The 18,310-nt window shown below is 28.0% G+C and overlaps 4 protein-coding genes across 5 annotated transcripts; 1 reads left to right on the forward strand and 3 right to left on the reverse strand.

Moving 5' to 3' along the window:
* Positions 1-1,091: 1,091 nt before the first annotated feature.
* Positions 1,092-2,942, reverse strand: LOC128963148 (zinc finger and BTB domain-containing protein 11-like). Of its 2 annotated transcripts, none has more exons than XM_054309636.1 (4): positions 2,381-2,942; positions 1,941-2,315; positions 1,553-1,852; positions 1,092-1,483 (listed from the first exon to the last, which is right to left on the reverse strand). In XM_054309636.1, exons 1-4 carry the CDS (start codon positions 2,872-2,874, stop codon positions 1,129-1,131), a joined length of 1,524 nt encoding a protein of 507 aa, XP_054165611.1. In that variant the 5' UTR covers positions 2,875-2,942; the 3' UTR covers positions 1,092-1,128. The 2 variants fall into 2 exon arrangements, with proteins under 2 accessions (XP_054165611.1, XP_054165610.1); XM_054309635.1 differs by having other exon boundaries at positions 1,092-1,486.
* Positions 2,943-7,064: 4,122 nt separating this feature from the next.
* On the reverse strand, positions 7,065-9,227 carry LOC128963193 (cytochrome P450 1A1-like). Its single transcript, XM_054309691.1, has 7 exons — positions 9,121-9,227; positions 8,950-9,046; positions 8,650-8,814; positions 8,219-8,556; positions 7,878-8,114; positions 7,458-7,788; positions 7,065-7,077 (listed from the first exon to the last, which is right to left on the reverse strand). Exons 1-7 carry the CDS (start codon positions 9,215-9,217, stop codon positions 7,065-7,067), a joined length of 1,278 nt encoding a protein of 425 aa, XP_054165666.1. The 5' UTR covers positions 9,218-9,227.
* A 1,072-nt stretch (positions 9,228-10,299) lies between these two features.
* LOC128963194 (choline kinase alpha-like) lies at positions 10,300-11,759 on the forward strand. The gene is made up of 4 exons (XM_054309692.1): positions 10,300-10,309; positions 10,379-10,803; positions 10,922-11,503; positions 11,688-11,759. Exons 1-4 carry the CDS (start codon positions 10,300-10,302, stop codon positions 11,757-11,759), a joined length of 1,089 nt encoding a protein of 362 aa, XP_054165667.1.
* A 2,879-nt stretch (positions 11,760-14,638) lies between these two features.
* Positions 14,639-18,235, reverse strand: LOC128963195 (zinc finger protein 91-like). The gene is made up of 3 exons (XM_054309693.1): positions 17,569-18,235; positions 16,967-17,506; positions 14,639-16,877 (listed from the first exon to the last, which is right to left on the reverse strand). The coding sequence occupies exons 1-3, from the start codon at positions 18,057-18,059 to the stop codon at positions 14,639-14,641; spliced, it is 3,270 nt and encodes a 1,089-aa protein (XP_054165668.1). The 5' UTR covers positions 18,060-18,235.
* Positions 18,236-18,310: the final 75 nt, after the last annotated feature.

The raw sequence follows: 18,310 nt of genomic DNA on the forward strand, positions 1-18,310 counted from the left end.
TTAACAAAAATCATAACTTTAAAAGATTTTAAACAAACATTAAGATATTATCAGTTGCTATCATCTCTTTGCCAATCGGTTCTCGTTTGATACAATTATTCACAGAACTGATGTCCAAACTATTGACAGTTGTATTGATTACCGGTTCTTGTTTTACACGTTTATTGTTTCTTACAGTAATATCTTTAGCCATCGATTGACAACTAAAGTTTATCTTCTTCTTCTTCGCAGAGTTGTTGACATCAGTTGTTATATTAGCCGAGGCTTTGGCTTTGATCTCAATTCTGTCTTTATCTGCAATTATATCAATCAAAGAGTTGTCTCTTAATAACACATTATCCATAAACAGATCCACTTCTTCGGCATTTAATACGTTCTCCTCTTCGGTCAAAACAGTCTTCAAATCGCCGATAGTGTTGACCATCGATGGTATGGCAAACCAGTAGTCATCAATGTGTGGTCTAATTGTCTTCAATGAGACAATAATGCGCTTAATTGTAGTCATTATTGTTGTTATTATTATCTAATTATTGTAAACACAAGTTGTTATTAATTGTTTTTAATTATTATTTTTCAAAAATGTATACACAATTGAAAACATATGTTAATATTATTGTAAAAAATACATATTAATAAATACAGTACTAATTTTACTGTTAAGTACAGATACTACTAATAATATTATGATACATAATATTATCAATTTATTAGTATTAAATAAGTTTAATTAAACTATTAAAAAATTATTAAATATCTGATAAACGGCCCAATTATGATACCTGTGTTCAAACATCATTATCATCACCAGCTAATACATCAATGATTTTTAAAGGATTTAATTTCTAAATTATTTCAAACATTTTTTAAAATTTTATTCTATACATAATTTTTTAAAAAATCAATTACCGGTACATAAGTATTGTATATAAATTTAGCATTTTTTAAGATAATATAATGCTTGTAACAAATAATACATCGATTAGTTTAGTTATTATAAAAAAATGTCTTTATAAACAATTGCCGTAACAAATGTTACAAAATGTTGTCAAATTAATAAAAATATATATCAATGATTATAATTTATATTTGTCTGTATTATTAATTACAATTATTTTGTTGTTGTTGTTGTTAGCTGAATGGCCCGGTTAGCTGAATACCACGTGAATGTCCCAGAAATTTATGTTCTTTAAGTTGTTTTAATGATTTGAATTCTTGGCCACAATAACGACGGGAACACTTGTAGGGAAACCAATCGATATTGTGGTCGTTCCTCATATGTACGACCAAATCATATACTGAACGACCCGTTTGGCGACAGTAGTCCTGACAGCATATAAAATGAGTAAATTGTTTGTGTCTAATGAATTTCGGTTCTTTCAAAAACGATTTATTACAGCCATTATAATCGCAGATAAATCTGTTTTTTGTTAATACTAATGAGCCATCAGTCGTATCATTAATGTTGTATTCAGATGTTGTTGAACTACTGTATTGAAAAAAAACAGTAAAATCAAATAAATACAACAATAAATAAATGGTGTCATTAAAATACCTGTCTTTTCCGATAGTATCGATGAAAGCACCGGTAGGTAAATGTTTTCTTTGTTTATGTATTTCGAGTTGTTCTGATAATTTGAAAACAGCTCGACATCCCTCAAGTGTACACTTGAAGGGACGTAAATCTATTTTATGTTTATATCTCATATGCAATACAAAACTCCATTCATTTTCAAATATATTGTCACAAATATCACATTTGTGAATAGGTTTTCTTGTTTGCTGTTTGTTGTAGTTATTATTATCACTTGAAGTGGACAACAATTGATTGTCATGTGTTGCAGATATGGAGGCACTGTTCAGATAATATATTAAAATAAATTTAATTACCGATAATTTATATTATTTTTTAAAAAAATGCAATAAATACTAGAATTACAAACTTGTGTTTTGATGATGTATTGCCAATAACAGTGTTGCTGTTATTATCTTGGATTTGAACCATAGATTTAATTTGTAACTCATGTTTACTGACATTCTTATCATTAATAGTCCTATTATTGAAGCAGATCTTCAGTGATCTATCAGTGGACTCATCATCACTGCTGTCCTCACTCGACGACTCATCCGAGATATCAATCACATCTTTATCATTATTATCTTCAAAACTCTGTTTTTCAACTTTAATGTTAACCATTGCCATAACTTCTGTCTCCATTTTTATCCGTTCTTCTTCTTCTTCTTCTTCATCACTAATTGGTTCACGTTTTACGCTTTTTGTCCTCAAATTGTTGACCATTTTATTAATACTATTGTGACTGCATATTAAATATAACAAAAATTAATTGACAAAAATCATAACTTTTAAAGATTTTAAACAAACATTAAGATATTATCACTTTCTATCATCTCTTCGCCAATCGGTTCCTGTTTAATGCCATTATTCATTGAACTGATGTCCAAACTATTGACAACAGTATTGATAATCGGGTTTTGTTTTACATGTTTTTTGTCTACTTTTTTGACACAACTATTGTCTGTTACAGTAATATCTTTAGCCATCGGTTGACAATCAAAGTGTTTCTTCTTCTTCTTTTTCGCAGATTTCTTGACATCAGTTGTTATATTAGCCGAAGATTTGGCTTTGATCTCAATTCTGTCTTTATCTGCAATCATATCAATCATTGAGTTGTCTCTTAACAACACATTATCCATAAACAGATCCACTTCTTCGGCATTTAATACGTTCTCCTCTTCGGTCAAAACAATCTTCAAATCGCCGATAGTGTTGACCATCGATGGTATGGCAAACCAGTAGTCATCAATGTGTGGTCTAATTGTCTTCAATGAGACAATAATGCGCTTAATTGTAGTCATTATTGTTGTTATTATTATCTAATTATTGTAAACACATGTTATTATCAATTGTTTTGAATTTTTGTTTTTTATTTGAAAACATTAGTAGACGTCGTAATATAAGATGTCACGTGATTTTTGTATTAACCAATTAAAGTCAAGTATTATAATATATTTAAAATTTAAATGTTTTCTTTACAGTATTACTTGTATACGAATCATACTTCTAGTATAAGATGACACTCTAAGGTATTTTTTTAGTTTAAATCTATGAGTGACATATGTGCTTGAAAAATGATATTTATATTGTATTTTAATTACAAAATAAATTATTTGTACAAAAAACTGCAAAACACATAGATTTATAGTACATTTCATTACTAGATATACTGTATAATACAGTATATGAATATATATATATATATATACCTAATATACACACAATTAATAAACTATTAAATGCTGATTATTAACCAATTAGTGCTATCACTTAACTATGCATTTACTATATATTTCTAACAATATATAACCGACCAATCAATCACAGCTTCAATCATTTTATACTACTGTATAGTAAATGCCTAAAAATTTATTGCTTATGATTAGTGACTAAATATTATATAAACAACTAATGATATAATAAATTATTGCATTTTGTAATAAAATTATTTTATTAAAATCATTAGTACATTAGGTATGTTTGTGTTTATTTAAGTCAAATATATTTTTTATGATTATTATTTAGTATTTATCTGTTTTAATAAATATTTTATTGTTTGATAAAAATATATAATAATAACTTATTAAATTAAAATAGTAAATAAAGTATTTTAATTGTCAATTTTAATATAAATATAATCATTTATTTTTTATATTAATTTTAAAAATTATTAAAATTTACTAAAATTAAAACAAAGATATTAATTCCAAACTTATTTTCTAAAATATTTAAAATATTTACTATATTCACGTTAAGATTTTTCAAAATTACATTTTTATTATATAATAAACAATAATAAATTTTATTGCTATTATTAAATAAATTTGTAATACTATAGTAAACTTTAGGTTACTTTTTATTATTGAAATCATTTTTAAAAAATTTAGTTAAATTTTATACTTTGTACAATGTTTTCATCAAAAATAATTATCTAATCTTTTTTATATATACACACAATAAAAGTTAAATGAATCAATTTTTATTATATAACTCACATATATAACTTACAAAATGTATTTTGAATCAAAAATGTTTAACATATAAAAAATAATTGTTATATTTATAAACTAATTGTTATTTAGAAAAATATTAGTCTAATATTTTTTAAATATATAATGTATAAATTTAATTTTATAAATATTTTATTAATTAATTATGTGATATATGCCGTTAAAACTGATCCGGATGTTAATGACAATGATATTACTGACATAAATGACACAAAACTATTAAAATATTTTGAATGCTCTGATTCTAGGGTTTGTCATAAAATTGATATCAATAGAGAGTGTTTTAAAGTTACAAATCAATGCGAATGTCGTGTCGGCTATTATACAGATCCTAAAGATGGTCTAAAATGTATTAAATTAGCTAATACTGAATGTAATGACAGTCAACGGTTTGATAATTGGCCCAGCAATCAGGTGTGTTATGATAATCGGTGCCAATTTGCACCCAACTATAGATTTTCAGATACTATCAACGATACGATCAATTTTAAGTGTTCGTATGAGAGTGACTGTCAAGTATATGATGAAAGCAGAGAATGTGATACAAGTGTACACCAGTGTCGATGTCCATACAATTTTTATGCTGATAATAATAATGGTCTAAAATGTAAGCGTTTTGATGACAATTATTGTAATAAATACCAACAATGTAGTGATTGGCCCAATCATCAGGTATGCTATGCTAATCGATGCCAATTTGCACCCAACTATAAGTTTGACGAAATTAAAAATGACACTGCTTATTATTCATGTTTGAATGATTATGATTGTCAACAATATGATAGACTTAGACAATGCAATCATTATGGAAAATGTATTTGTCGTGAGGGTACAAATGAAGATCCCGATAATGGTTATAAATGCACCGGTGATGGACATTATGTAGATAATATATGTAATACTGATAAGGAATGTCGTATAGATCCTAAGTCAGACACTGTCTACTGCATTGATAACCGTTGTCGGTGTGCAATAAATCGTTTCCCAAATTATGTTATGAATACTAGAGTTTGTCAATTGAATAATTGCAATAAGACCTATGAATGTCAAAACTATGATATGAATAAGGAATGTATTGATGGTAACTGTGAGTGCAGTGTTGGCTATTATCCCCATCTATTACTGCCACACAAATGTTTTAGAGTTGACAGCGTCTACTGTGATAACAGTATTTCGTGCAGTTATTGGCCATCTAATCAATTTTGTTATGACAATCGGTGCCGTTTTATACCCAATTATCGGTTTAGTAGTCAATATAACGATACGATACCTACCGTTTGTGATGATAACAGAGATTGTCAATCGTATGACTTAAATAGAGAGTGCAATCATTATAGTAAACGGTGTGAATGTATGGGTGAGGATGGATATGAAGATAATAATTATATTTGTCAACGATATAGAAATAATGGTTCAAATTATAATATAGCAATTGTTTCCATTATTACTGTTGCGTCAACTGTTATAACACTATGCTTTCTAATGCTTGGAATTAGAGTATATAAAAAATCTCTGAAAAATACCATGGGTAATTATTTATTTTATTATTATTATTATTATTGTTATTATAAATTTATAATTATTTAATTAACCAAAAAAAATTATTAATAAATGCTAACTAATTTTTAACTAATAATTAACAAAACATTAGGACAAACATCAACCACAGCATCTACTACTACGACCACAACAACAACAACTGATATAACAAATAACATACAAACCATTGAACAACAGTTGCAGTTGTCATCTGATAAACCACCAGATTATGATACCTGTGCTCAACCATCAGCACCATCATCATCACCACCACCACCAGCTTATAGATCTTTAAATTTCAATCAATAATATCTAATTTGAATTTTTAAATTTCTTATTGCTAAAAACTTGTTTAATTTTTATTAAATAATAATAATGTTTCTATCAGTTATATTATATGAATGGCAATGAATTAATTATATAATAGTGTGCTTTAAGTTATACAGTATATCATACTAAATATATTGTAGATGTAGATAAATTTGTTATTAGTGTAAATTATTTAATTTTTTAATGATTAAAAATACATTTGTATACTTTATAAATTTATTATTTTATTATCTTCAAACAATTATAATCAATCATTAATTAAATGTTTTTATAACAATAATTATATATAATTTATTGACTAATTTATCTTTACTTAATAAAAAATATTAATAATTATAAATCAATATAATGAAAATATGTTTTATATTTGTACCAATTGTATATATATATTGATATCATATATTATATTAATATGTAATAAAACAATAATAAGAAAAAAACTTTTGTACTTTTATGCTACAGTACAGTACAATCAAGATTATAGGATTTAACAATTAATTTTAAATTTTTACTGATTAAATCAATAGATTTGTTAAAACAGTTAACTATTACATAATGTTTATTCAAAAATAATTTTTCCAACTTAATTATAAATTTTAAAAATAATATGATTAAATATAATTATAAATTAAAATTAATACAATTATCGAAGAAATTATTTGTTGTTGATATAAATTAACAAAAAAAAAGTTTAACTGTAATTATTATTATTTTTTTAAATATTAAAAATGATATAAAATTAAATTATATTTGTAATAAACACTTTTAAGACCACAATATAAAATTAGAGTAAAAATAAGTTTTTTTATTGTCTTTATTTGAATCAATTTAGGCGACAAATTTGAAACAATTTTGTCAGTTACTAAATTTAAAAAATTAAACAGTTGAAGTAAATAGTTTATTTTTTAAACGACATTTTTACTAGTAATTATTTTATTATTAATTAAAATATAAATTAAAAAATAAATAAATATTTCCATAATGAGATATCATATAATATAAAGTCAATTTAAAATAAACAAATAAGATAATTTTAAAAAATAAACAATACTTATGAAATAATAATTGTTTTATTTTATAAATACAATAATTAATTATTTTAAATTTAAAAATTATTTTGTAAGTCTAAACATATGTTTAACAAAGAGAAATTATTTAAATGATATTTATACTTATTTTAATCAAATTATTATTATAAAATATTATATTTACAATATTAATGATTATTAAATGTTAATTTATAAAGATAAAAATCTTTAATTTTAATTTTATTATATTATTTGTGTTTTAATATACTAAGTAAAATCAATAATTATTTCAATTGTTGCAATAGTATGATTCCTAATTGTTTAACTATAAGTACAGTATTATTATCACATAAGTAAATAATTATTACTTATAATAAATAATTATTTACTAATTCAGTATATGTTTATAGTTATTAACAATCACTAATTACATGGTTTTTGTTATTTATTTATTTATATTTTTTTGAAAAAATAAACTTATAATCGTATGGTTGCAGTGAATCAATAATTTGATAATTTGCCTCCAGATTGGCCTCCGATTCTACATCTATATTATATGCACTGGTATTCTGTAGTAAGCGAACCAATACGAGAAATAGTGATACCTGAGCTAACTTTTCTCCCAAACAGCTTCGTCTACCCAAACCAAACGCTATATAAGCTGGTGGTCTGATTGTAACATATTTGCCGTCGGAGTCCAGAAACCTTTCGGGCTTAAACTGATCGGGAGATTCCCATTGTTTCACGTCGTTAAGTATGTGATAGTGATGTACAAAAATACCGGTACCCTTAGGTATGTTGTGATTGACTATCAAAAAATATGCCGGATTATAATTCACAGTTATATATATATATATATATCATAATATATAGTATATACAGTTGTTAAGTCATTACCGATTCGGGTGTCGACTACTGCTTTGTGGTACATAGCGAGCGGTACGACCAATCGATAGCGCATTGTTTCGGCTATGAATGCCATTGTATAGTGACACCGGTGTCTATCCTCCTGTACTGGCAATCGGTCGCCAATATTGACTTCAATTTCGTTTCTCAGCCGTTGTTGACAATCGGGATGTTTGGCTAACAATAGTAAAAGCCATTTGAATGTGTTATGTGTAGTGTCGACACCGCCTATAATACAGGTATTAAATTATTTATTTTTAAAATTGTCAGCACCTGTATGTGTAAACTAAACTATTATTTCAATAGTCCTGATCTAACTTCTAAACACTTACCAATAAATAGATCCCATATGACCATTGTTATATTATCATCGTTGAGATACACTGCTGACTCTTTGCTATCCCGGATAGCCTCCCGTTTGGCCAGTATTAGGGCATCGCATAAATCTCGGATATCTGTCTCATTGAAGTCATTATAATGGGAAATGTATTTACTTTGAACCAGTTCTCTGGTATCGGCAATGTATTGCTTCCGGCGGCGGACAACCTCGCGATCGACATACTGGAGAACAGGCATAAACTCGTGGAAAGTCAGTCGTTGGGCATTCTCTTTGAAAAAGTCGTGAAATATATAATTTAATTTACGAAACTCCTGGTCCTCGATATCATAGCTAAAAATTAAGTTATTTTTTTGTCAATATGAAAATTAATGACTATTGTAATTATAATTATTGTAATAATATTTTTTTTAAAATTAGACATACATTTTGCCAAATACTGATGCGGCCATTATATTCAAAAATAAAAGATATATGTAATCAAATGTTTGAAAACCAGTATTGATGTCCTCCCTGTTCAACATTAAACTAACAGTTTGGTCGACAATATTTGCTATTAATTGTGGCAATCGATCAACTATTGAATACTTTCTACAGATAATAAAAAAATTACATTATTTTATTATTAGGACAATAAAACTCTCTCTCTCTCTCTCTCTCTTACTCATTCACTCTGACTTTCTAACTAAAATATGTTATATAAAAAAATTAAATTATAACTAATACCTGACCGCCAGATGTGCCACACGTCTCAACGCTAGCCATTTAGGACTGAAATCAGCAAACAATACATCCGTGTAATTATCATTTGATACCAAATTGCCTAATATTATAAAATTAAAAGTACAATAAAAATAATTGTAATAAAATTTAGTATAAATATTATATAATATTTACTAAATGCCGTTTTAGGTCGTCCTGAAAGTTCGTTCCGATTGTAGGCTTCTTTAGCTAAATCGATATCCGTTATAAATACATAGGGTGTGGGACCCATCCATAGAGTAAATACTGGTCCATATTTTACGGATGTGTCCGACAATGTATAACATTGATGTACTTTTGTGCCCCAAAATACTATTTAAAAATAATACAGTTAAAAAGTTGTAAAAATTTTAAAATAAAAAAACAATAATATTACATACATGTTAAGTTGCCTAAAAATGGTATGGGTATGGGCCCGGGTGGTAATGATTTGATTGTTAGCCAAAATTTAACCAAATAAAATACTGTATATCCAATAAATATAGTCAAAATTGTTGACCAAATATCGTAAATAAATATATTTAATAAATATGTAAACATTTATAATATTGTTATAAAAAAATTCTAAAAATACTATCAAACTATATATATAAACAAAATTTTTTAAAAAAAGTTTCAACACTTTTTGTAAATAATTTTTTTATAGACAAAAATTAGTTCAAAACATTGATAAATAACTATTTATTTTTAAAAAATTATTTACTATCATTTCAAATAAACTATACAGTATTACTGATTTTGATTTTACTGTATTTATATATATACTAAAATATCAATGCAAAAAAAAGAAAAGTTTATTGACTTTACTTTTATTATCAAAATATTAATAATAAATAATATAAAAATCCTTGAAATGAACATTCAATTTATGTATATATTATAAAAACAATTATTTTTGTTCTTAACTTTTTTTTTAATAATCAATATTTATGTTGTATTTATAATATTGTGTCTAGGCACATTTGTAAAAAAATATATACTACGTTGCTTAGTAACTTGAAAAATTATTATCTTGTAAATTATAATAATATTATTGATAATAATACTAAACTACCTGTCCTTGAAATGAACATTTCAGGTACACTATCATACAGTAGTTCTCCACTAATTTGAAACATATAAACAATAATGTTCTCAAAGTTTATATAAATACAAGTAATAGTTTTTACAACTTTTAATGAGTTTATTGTTAACTATTAATTTTAAAGTATTATAAACTATTATAAACTCTATTAAATGTAATTTTTTTTAAATATATAAATTCAAACTTTTACTTGTAATCATAACTATTGTATTTATAAATATTTTAAAAAAATGAATTCAAGTACTCATATCCAACTGTCCTCAACTAATACTAATAATGATAACATTAATAATAATAATAATATTAAAGAGTTAGACTCATTACGAGATTGTAAGACATTGGATGAAATTGACTTCAATAAGTTGAAAATTATTAGAGACAAAACACCGGACAATATCAACGACAGGTGTTTACAGTTATGCAAAGCATACCTATCGGACCAGTGGTGTCGACAGACTATCGACTCAATTGTGGTCAATAAATTGACTGGTGGACTGACTAATCAGATATACCATTGCAGTATAAAGTCGCCCGAAACGGGATCAGTTGTACCACAAGAAGTTGCCATCAGATTCTACGGCAAAAAGTACGTGTCATTTGATGATAGCAATCGCACCGGTAGTAATAATGAGAGGATATCTGATGTGGTGACTGCACTAATGGTTTCACGGATGAGTTTGGGACCAAAAATCTACGGTATGTTTAGTGGCGGAGAAATTCAAGCCTACTATAAGGTATTGTTTAATAATTTTTTAATTATTAGTAATTATAACAATTTATAATATTAATTATAGTAACAAAAATAATGATAATATGATAATAATTTTAATAATATTTTGTTTTTATAAAAAGCACCGTATTTTTGGCGTAGAGGAGCAAAAATGTCCTGAATTGGTGACACAGGTGTTCAAAAAGTTGGCCAAATTTCACGCTATGACTGTCCCGGTCATGAAGTGCTACACAATGAGTAAAATGATGGAACAGTTTTATGATGAAATTTACCGCAATTTACCATATGATCAATGGATACATGAGCTCAACTGTCAGACACTGTTGGCTCACGACTTGAAACATGAAATGCAATGGATTGAGGAGTTGTTAGCTGAGGTCAACAGTCCTCAAGTTTACTGTCACAATGACTTTCGCAGCAATAATATTATGATATTAGAGAGGCTTGAGCTAAATGGCAACGATAGGGTGCTGTTATGCGATTTTGATGGATCAGCTTATGGATACCGGGGCCAGGATTTCGGTACAATTATGTACGAATGGGGAAGAGATTGGAACGGTGTCCGAGATTTGCCAGAGTTTCCATCTGACAAAGTATTAATACAGATAATAGAGAACTATCTGTGTGTTGGCACCGAAATTCATGGACAGTCGTATAGGGAACGGACTGTCAATTCCAGTCATCAATTACTTAGAGAAATCAAAGTTTTTACATTATATTACATATTATTTATGGTATTAAATATATTGAGATGTGATGAACAATTGACGAAAACATTTCCAATGGATAAAAAAATGTTTTTTGTATGTATTTTATAATAATAATAATTACTAGAATTTTATTAATTTTTTTATATTAAACTATAATTAAATAATTAATATTTTATAGATGGGAGCAGATATTCATTACAGAAACTATTGGCATTTAAAACAGCAATTTATTGAAGAAAAAGTTATATAATTAAGTTTTAGTATTTAAATTAATTCAATTATTATTATATGTATTGACTTCAGTATATTTACTTATAATTAAAAAATAATTTTTATTAGTTCATAAAACATATATTATAAGCTAATAAATATAATAAATGAATTTAACTTAATTAAGTTCGTATTAAGTTTAAATAATATATTATTAGAATATACAGTAATTATTAATTTATAGATAAAAAAAAATATATTAATTAAAATTACTTCGATTTTTTTCTATTTAATATCTATCAAAAACTAAATAAAATTAATAGATATTTTAATAGTTTTGTTTATATTACAGATATTTAGTATTATTATTATTTTAATTATAATATAGATTTATTAAATCTTCTAGAAAACAAATACAGGTACAAAAATATTAAATAACTAAAGTTTTATATATCATAAAAAATATAGAATAAATAAATTTTAAACATTAGTATTTTTCATAAAATAATAGTTATATTAAAATTAATATATGTATTCATAGAGTCTATATTTTTATGATCATAATATTTACAATATCACATTTTATCAAATAATTTATAAAATATTATATATAAATGTAAATAATTAGTTTAATCAAAACATATACTAATATTATTCATGTGTTATGTAAATTAATGTATAATTATGTGTTCAATTAATTATAATATAAATGTCACTTTAAAATTCTTAATAAAATTACTAGACTTAAAAAATAATAATAAATATTTAATGTATTATCTGTAAATTTAATTTATAATTTACTGTAATATAATTGTAATATTTTATAAGCTTTATAAATTATCTATTATAAAAATTAGGTACAATAATTATGAAAAATACAAATAATAAATTTATAGTACCGTATAGACCCGCATATAGCCCCCCTGACGGTTTTTTAAAATTTTATAATCAACATTTGGTAGGGGGCTATTTTTCACATATAGCCCCCTACTGGGGCTATATGTGAAGTCGTGGGGGAAGGAACGATTGGGGGAAAGGGTTATATATATAAGATCGGTCTAATAAATAAAAAAATATGTAATGATGTGTAATAAGCTATGATTGTTATACGGATTATGTATTAAATAAATAAAATAAAACATTTATTAATCAAATAATTTTAAATATTTATAAATAAAATAATTTTAAATAATATAGAAAAAATTTTTTTAAATGTATTGCATAATTAATAATGAAAAAAATATGAATTATCGGGAAATTATTTATTACAAGTATTGTACGGTAAGTATCAGTTAATAATACCGATTTCTGAACTTAAAACAAATTCTTGAAATGTTGGCCGTAATGACCGGTCTGTTGGCGTTTATAAAATCGTTGACTTGAGGACCGGCTGTCTGTAGAAGATCGGCAAATGCTGATTGACGGACACGACTAACAATAAGATGATGACGTCACGAAAGCTGTCCTGTTTCTCAAACGGTTATCCGAGTAGTTAACAAGAACTAAATCCATGGTTATTATGGCCGCATAAATAAATAACGATGTTGTCATCGATTTGATTGGTGTCAGCAATTGACGGGCCATCGATCTGATTTGTGGCATCATTTGACGAGTCAGCCATCTTATTGATGTCTTCATATGGCGGGTCATCGATCTGATAGATGTCTTCATTTGACGGGTCATCGATCTGTATGATTGTTTCATTTGACGGGCCGGCGGGCTGTTCAGCCAATTCAATTGCTTGATTGGGATTTTCAGTGGCCACCTGTCGATCTTCAATTTCTTTAGCTATCCGTGCTTGTTCCAATAAAAAAATCAGTGGTGAACAGGGATTTCATTAATCGAAAACTTGCAGCGCTCACAGAGAGCTGATCCACAAATGGCCAAATGTAATGACCGGTCTATTAATGGGAACCCCGCACCACATCCATAATCACATTTTATAACCAGTGATGAGATAATGTTGACAATTGTGGGAATTGATGTGTTCAGCACTGACGACATAATGCGACCGATCAGATGAATCAAAGTATTTCATTTGTTCAATCATTGCTCACAAGAAGTGGTAATAACTTTGATGACAACAACAATGGAGTGCCTGAATGTATAACAGGAAAAGGAAATCGTTTCTATAGTCATACATATAGTAATGCAGTCATACATGAGGTCATACATAGTCACGTAGTCATACAGTCATGTAGTCATACATAGTGATGATGTCATACATAGTGATGTAGTCATACAGTCATTTAGTCATACATATAGATCGGTCATAACATAAATAATGTTAACAACATTTATTAAACAAAGCATTTAAATACAGTATAATAGCATTTAATTGAAAAATTAATAAAAAAAACTTAAAATTTACAGTTTATTATAATTAATAGTTTTAGTTTAGACACTGACCGGTCAATAGATGGCATGAGGGGGGTATATACACATTCAAAAAAACTACAATATTTTCAATAGTGGGGCTATTTGTGATTTCATTCAAATCAACTTTTGGTGGGGGGCTATTTTTCACTTATTGCCCACATTTCCACATTTAGCCCCATATGGCCATGGGGGGCTATTTGCGGGTTTATACGGTAAATATTTTTTTTTAAATTTGCGTTATTATTAATTATGTGATACATACAAACATAAAAATTATTTTTATTATTATTTATAAATTTATTTAGTAGTTATAATTTAATTAAAATACAAAACAATTACAGTAGTCATAATATTAACTTTTAGTTTCTATTTAATATTTAACAGTAATGTGTAAATAAATTATTTAAAAATTATTTTTATTATTATTTATAAATTTATTTAGTAGTTATAATTTAATTAAAATACAAAACAATTACAGTAGTCATAATATTAACTTTTAGTTTCTATTTAATATTTAACAGTAATGTGTAAATAAATTATTTAAAAATTATTTTTATTAATGTATTCGTCGACCATTTCTTCATAAGTAATCTGTTTTTTATAATGAGTCCATTGATGTGTATCTAAATCGTCATCATTGGTAAACAGTTTGTTACACTTAGAGTAATCACATTTAAACATTTTGCGCCGTTTAACACCATTACAATTCAAATTTATACCATTGCTGGCATTATAATCACTATTATTATTGTACATTAAGTGTTTATCATTTTTATGTCTAATCAGTTGTTCCTCCATATCGTACTTATTATCACATTTGTCGCACTTAAACCAGTGGACATCACGTCTATGATTGACTAACTGTTCCTCAGTTGCAAACAATTGGTAACATTTGTCACACTTATGCCAGTGAACATCACGTCTATGTTTATGTACCAATTCCTCACTTGCAAACAAATTATTACATTTGTCACACTTATACCAGTGGACATCACGTCTATGATTATCTAACTGTTCCTTACTTATGTACATTTGATTACATTTGTCGCACTTAAACCAATGAACATCTTGTATATGTTTATCTAACTGTTCCACAGTTGCAAACAATTTATGACATTTGTCACACTTATGACTGTGGACTTGCAGTTTATGTTCGGCCAACTGTTCCGCAATATAGTAGTATTTATGACATTTGTCACACTTATAGTAGTGATAGTCGCGCCGGTGTTTATGCAACTGTTCTTCACTATCGCACACGTGACCACATTTGTCACACTTGCAGTTATGGATTATCCGGCGATGTCTGTCCAATAGTTCTTCATTATCATAAATTTGATCACATTTGTCGCACTTGTAATAATGAACATCATGTTTGTGTTTATCCAATTGATCGACACTGTCGTAAACGTCGTCACATTTATCGCATCGGTAATTATGATAAACATATATGTGACGATCTAACTGTTCCCTACTGTCACAATTGTGGTCACATTTGTCACACTTAAAGCTATGAACATCGAGTTTGTGTTGTAATAGCTGTTCCTCATCATCATAAATGCCGTCACATTTATCGCACTGATGGCTGTGGGTTATCCGTCGATGTCTATCCAATAGTTCCTCGTTATCGTAAATTTGGTCACATTTATTACATTTATAACTGTGAACATCATATTTATGTTTATCTAACTGTTCTAAATTGTCGTACAATTTACTACACTTTTCGCATTTATATTGATGAACATCCGTATGATGTTTATCTAACTGTTCCTCACTATTGAACTGTTGATCACATTTTTTACAACAATAGACGGCTTTTTTCTTATTTATATTATTATTATCATTACTACTACTACTAGTACTAGCGGTACAGCTACTGACAAAAGAGTGTACATTAATCAAATGTCGTTGCAATTGACTTAAACTGTAGAAATCTTTACCACACTTATCATGTTTGCACATATGAGCGTATGGCACCTTATGGACAGACCTACGGTGAGTCATCAATACGATAATATTTGAAAACTGTTTGTCACAATCGGTACAAATTAGATGATCAGTACGTTTGTGTTCGTAGAGTTCCGTTTGTTTGGCAAAACTTTTGTTGCACTTATGGTTATCGCACGGGTAAGACATCGTTGTCTTATTAATAAGAGTTTCCTCGTTATCGTAAATTTGGTCAAATTTATTACATTTATAACTGTGAACATCATATTTATGTTTATCTAACTGTTCCAAATTGTCGTACAATTTACTACACTTTTCGCATTTATATTGATGAACATCCGTATGATGTTTATCTAACTGTTCCTCACTATTGAACTGTTGATCACATTTTTTACAACAATAGACGGTTTTTCTCTTATTTATATTATTATTATCATTACTACTACTATTACTACTAGTAGTAGTAGTAGTAGTAGCGGTACAGTTACCGACAAAAGAGTGTACATTAATCAAATGTCGTTGCAATTGACTTAAACTGTAGAAATCTTTAGCACACTTATCATGGTTGCACTTATGAGCGTATGGCACCTTATGGACAGATCTCCGGTGAGTCATCAATACGACAATATTTGAAAACTGTTTGTCACAATCGGTACAAATTAGATGATCAGTACGTTTGTGTTCGTAGAGTTCGGTTTGTTTGGCAAAACTTTTGTTGCACTTATGGTTATCGCACGGGTAAGACATCGTTGTCTTATTAATAAGAGTTTTCTTGTTGTCGATTATAGCCCTATTCCCTTCAATTGATTCAGTCGATTGTGTCCTATTTGTCTTACTATTTACAAACAAACAAAAAAAACAATATATAAATAATTTATAAATTAGCAATTATTACTGTATATATATATATATATATATATATACCTAGTGTTTGTCGACCTGTGTTCATCAGACTCCTGTTCCCAATCGCTCAGTTCTAAACCTAACAAATGGTGGTAAGTTTCTTTATGATCATTTAGGGCCAAATCATCGACAAACAGTTTGTCACACAAATCGCATTTATGTTGTCCATTATTAGTACCGTGAATTTTACTATTATTACTACTACTAACAATAGGTTCAGCCGAAACTTGAGTAGGAGTTGAACTATGTTTGCTATTTTGAGCTCCGGGATGCAGCAAACGTTGATGTCTGGCATAATGATTGTCATCGATAAAATACTTGCGACATTCGGCGCACTTGTGTTCGCCAATCTCGTTATCCTTGTGGACAGTTATCCGATGACCGGCCACATCGGTAAACGACTCGTACGTAGCCAAACAGTCCTGACATATGAAGTGGACGTATAGATAATGGCGAAGTAATGCCGTGGCATCAGTGAAAAGTTTGCTACACGTCTCAACTTTGCAGATCTTATTCCCGTTATTACTAACAGTGGTCAGTGTTGTTGTTGTTTTGTTGGAACTGTTAGATTAAAAAACAAATGACTGTTAAATGAAATGACTCTTTAATTGTGATATACATACCTGTCCTTTATATCATTGGACACTAAATCCCAATCGCTAAGTCCATCTTCATCGACAATTTCGCCCTCTTCTAGATCATCGGTAACACCGTTATCGTCGTCATCAAAATCCGTGTCCAACTCCATGTCTATTATCTCGTTTGAAACGTCTTCAGTTATAGTGGTGTCCGGTATTGACATCGAAACATTGATATTGTTGTTGATATTATCTACCGGTGTTTCAGCTGACACACAATTATTGCCATCATTTGTTGCACTACTGTTACCGTTGTTGGCATCCAGTTGTCCAGTGGTCGTCACCGATGATGATGGCTGGGAGGCCGACGATTTGTGGACACTGATAGGCAATAGTTCACCGCTGCTGTCCATCGCCGCCGAATCGTCGTTATCTTCGTCTCCCCAATTGCTAAACGGCGACCAGTCATCCATAACTATCTGTTCATCGGCGGAGACAACGGTCGGGTTGTTGTTATTGACCGTTTCGGCGGACATTTGGTGATAGGCGGCGACCAATTGTGAACCAATGGCTATTAGATATGTTGTTATTGTTTAAAACATGAAAACAGTTCACAAAAAAAAATTTTGGACCAAAAAAACTGTTTAAATGTTTTGTCAATTATTTCATAAACTGTTTGTTTGTTTTGTTTTTTTAAGTCAATAATTGTTTATACATTACATAAACTTTGTGGGCATTGATTGGTACAGTAATTACTACTTATGTAACAATTTTACATAAATAATGT

The sequence above is a fragment of the Oppia nitens genome, unplaced genomic scaffold, assembly GCF_028296485.1.
Source record: "Oppia nitens isolate AA-2021 unplaced genomic scaffold, nextdenovo-longstitch-racon4-pilon3 scaffold7_pilon_pilon_pilon, whole genome shotgun sequence".
Taxonomy (NCBI): domain Eukaryota; kingdom Metazoa; phylum Arthropoda; class Arachnida; order Sarcoptiformes; family Oppiidae; genus Oppia; species Oppia nitens.